A 1,893-nucleotide genomic window follows, 5' to 3' on the forward strand; every position below is an offset into this window, starting at 1 on the left:
TTAAATTGTCAATAAGAATGCTATATTACAAGAACTGTAACATTAAAATCTGTGAACTAATAAATGATTTTACATGTAATTTATAATTGTAGTTACTTTGTTTTTAATATAGTTCTTTGTATTTGTATGCTGATAACAAAGGATGTATTATGTAATAAATCTTATTATATATGTTAGTTTTCTCCGTGTAAAAATAATAAAATAATCTATCTGTACCAGGTAAACGTCCGTTTGGTGTATCTCTATTGTATATGGGTTGGGATAGACATTATGGTTTTCAGTTGTATCAGAGTGATCCTAGTGGAAATTATGGAGGTTGGAAAGCCACCTGTATTGGTAATAATAGTGCTGTAAGTTTTTACCCAATTCTTTTAATCCTTTTAATCAGCTCATTCTTCATTCTTATTTACTCTTTAAACACAGAATATAAATTAAAATAAAACAACATATACGGGTACTAAAAATTAAAAATAACTTAAAGGGGACAGTCAGCATTTTCAGGGATTAATTTGGGTCTTTATTGTGCTTTAATAGTCCTAAGAAGTACTAGAACTCACAAAAATTGCATAATTCCTTCAAATATACCTCAAACTGGAACGTGAATAATTATGGATACACACGGATTTGAAGGCTATGCGTTGTGAACAGTATTATTGATTATGTAAGCTAAAAAAAATTCCTGTTTCTGAAACTAAGGTATGATTGGTCGAACTGATAGTGAAGGGGGTCCTTTAAAGCAAATGAATTCCTATTTTAACACACCAGCCTTAACAATAGTGAAATTATCCTTGTGCCAGTGCTTTCTGCTGAAAAGTATCTTACCTTTCAACCAACCTAATCTCTACAATTAATGAACGCTGCTTTAACCCTGGGCCAGTACCTTCTGTTGAATAGTAACTTGTTACCTTTCAACCGCCCTAATCTGTACAATTAATGAACACTGCTTTAATCCTGGGCCAGTACCTTCTGTTGAATAGTAACTTGTTACCTTTCAACCGCCCTAATCTCTACAATTAATGAACACTGCTTTAATCCTGGGCCAGTACCTTCTGTTGAATAGTAACTTGTTACCTTTCAACCACCCTAATCTCTACAATTAATGGACACTGCTTTAATCCTGGGCCAGTACCTTCTGTTGAATAGTAACTTGTTACCTTTCAACCACCCTAATCTCTACAATTAGTGAACACTGCTTTAATCCTGGGCCAGTACCTTCTGTTGAATAGTAACTTATTACCTTTCAACCAACCTAATCTCTACAATTAATGAACACTGCTTTAATCCTGGGCCAGTACCTTCTGTTGAATAGTAACTTGTTACCTTTCAACCGCCCTAATCTCTACAATTAGTGAACACTGCTTTAATCCTGGGCCAGTACCTTCTGTTGAATAGTAACTTGTTACCTTTCAACCGCCCTAATCTCTACAATTAGTGAACACTGCTTTAATCCTGGGCCAGTACCTTCTGTTGAATAGTAACTTGTTACCTTTCAACCAACCTAATCTCTACAATTAATGAACACTGCTTTAATCCTGGGCCAGTACCTTCAGTTGAATAGTAACTTGTTACCTTTCAACCGCCCTGATCTCTACAATTAGTGAACACTGCTTTAATCCTGGGCCAGTACCTTCTGTTAAATAGTAACTTGTTACCTTTCAACCACCCTAATCTCTACAATTAGTGAACACTGCTTTAATCCTGGGCCAGTACCTTCTGTTGATTAGTAACTTGTTACCTTTCAACCGCCCTAATCTCTATAACTTTGGAAAAGGTGTCAACAGATATTTATAATGTATTTTGTTGATATTTTAGAATGCTGTATCAATGTTAAAACAGGAGTATAAGGAAGGGGAGACCAATCTACAGGAGGCCCTGGCATTATCTATTAAAGTT

At 35.0% G+C, this 1,893-nt stretch overlaps 1 protein-coding gene across 1 annotated transcript; it reads left to right on the forward strand.

Annotated features, from left to right (window-relative positions):
* Positions 1-251: 251 nt before the first annotated feature.
* LOTGIDRAFT_146935 (hypothetical protein) lies at positions 252-1,890 on the forward strand (the record flags this gene model as incomplete). The annotated part of the gene is made up of 2 exons (XM_009050142.1): positions 252-350; positions 1,813-1,890. Coding segments are annotated over 2 exons (177 nt in total), but the record flags the coding sequence as incomplete, so codon positions are not given.
* Positions 1,891-1,893: the final 3 nt, after the last annotated feature.

The sequence above is a fragment of the Lottia gigantea genome (genome assembly GCF_000327385.1).
Source record: "Lottia gigantea unplaced genomic scaffold LOTGIsca_1452, whole genome shotgun sequence".
NCBI classification, from domain to species: Eukaryota; Metazoa; Mollusca; class Gastropoda; family Lottiidae; genus Lottia; species Lottia gigantea.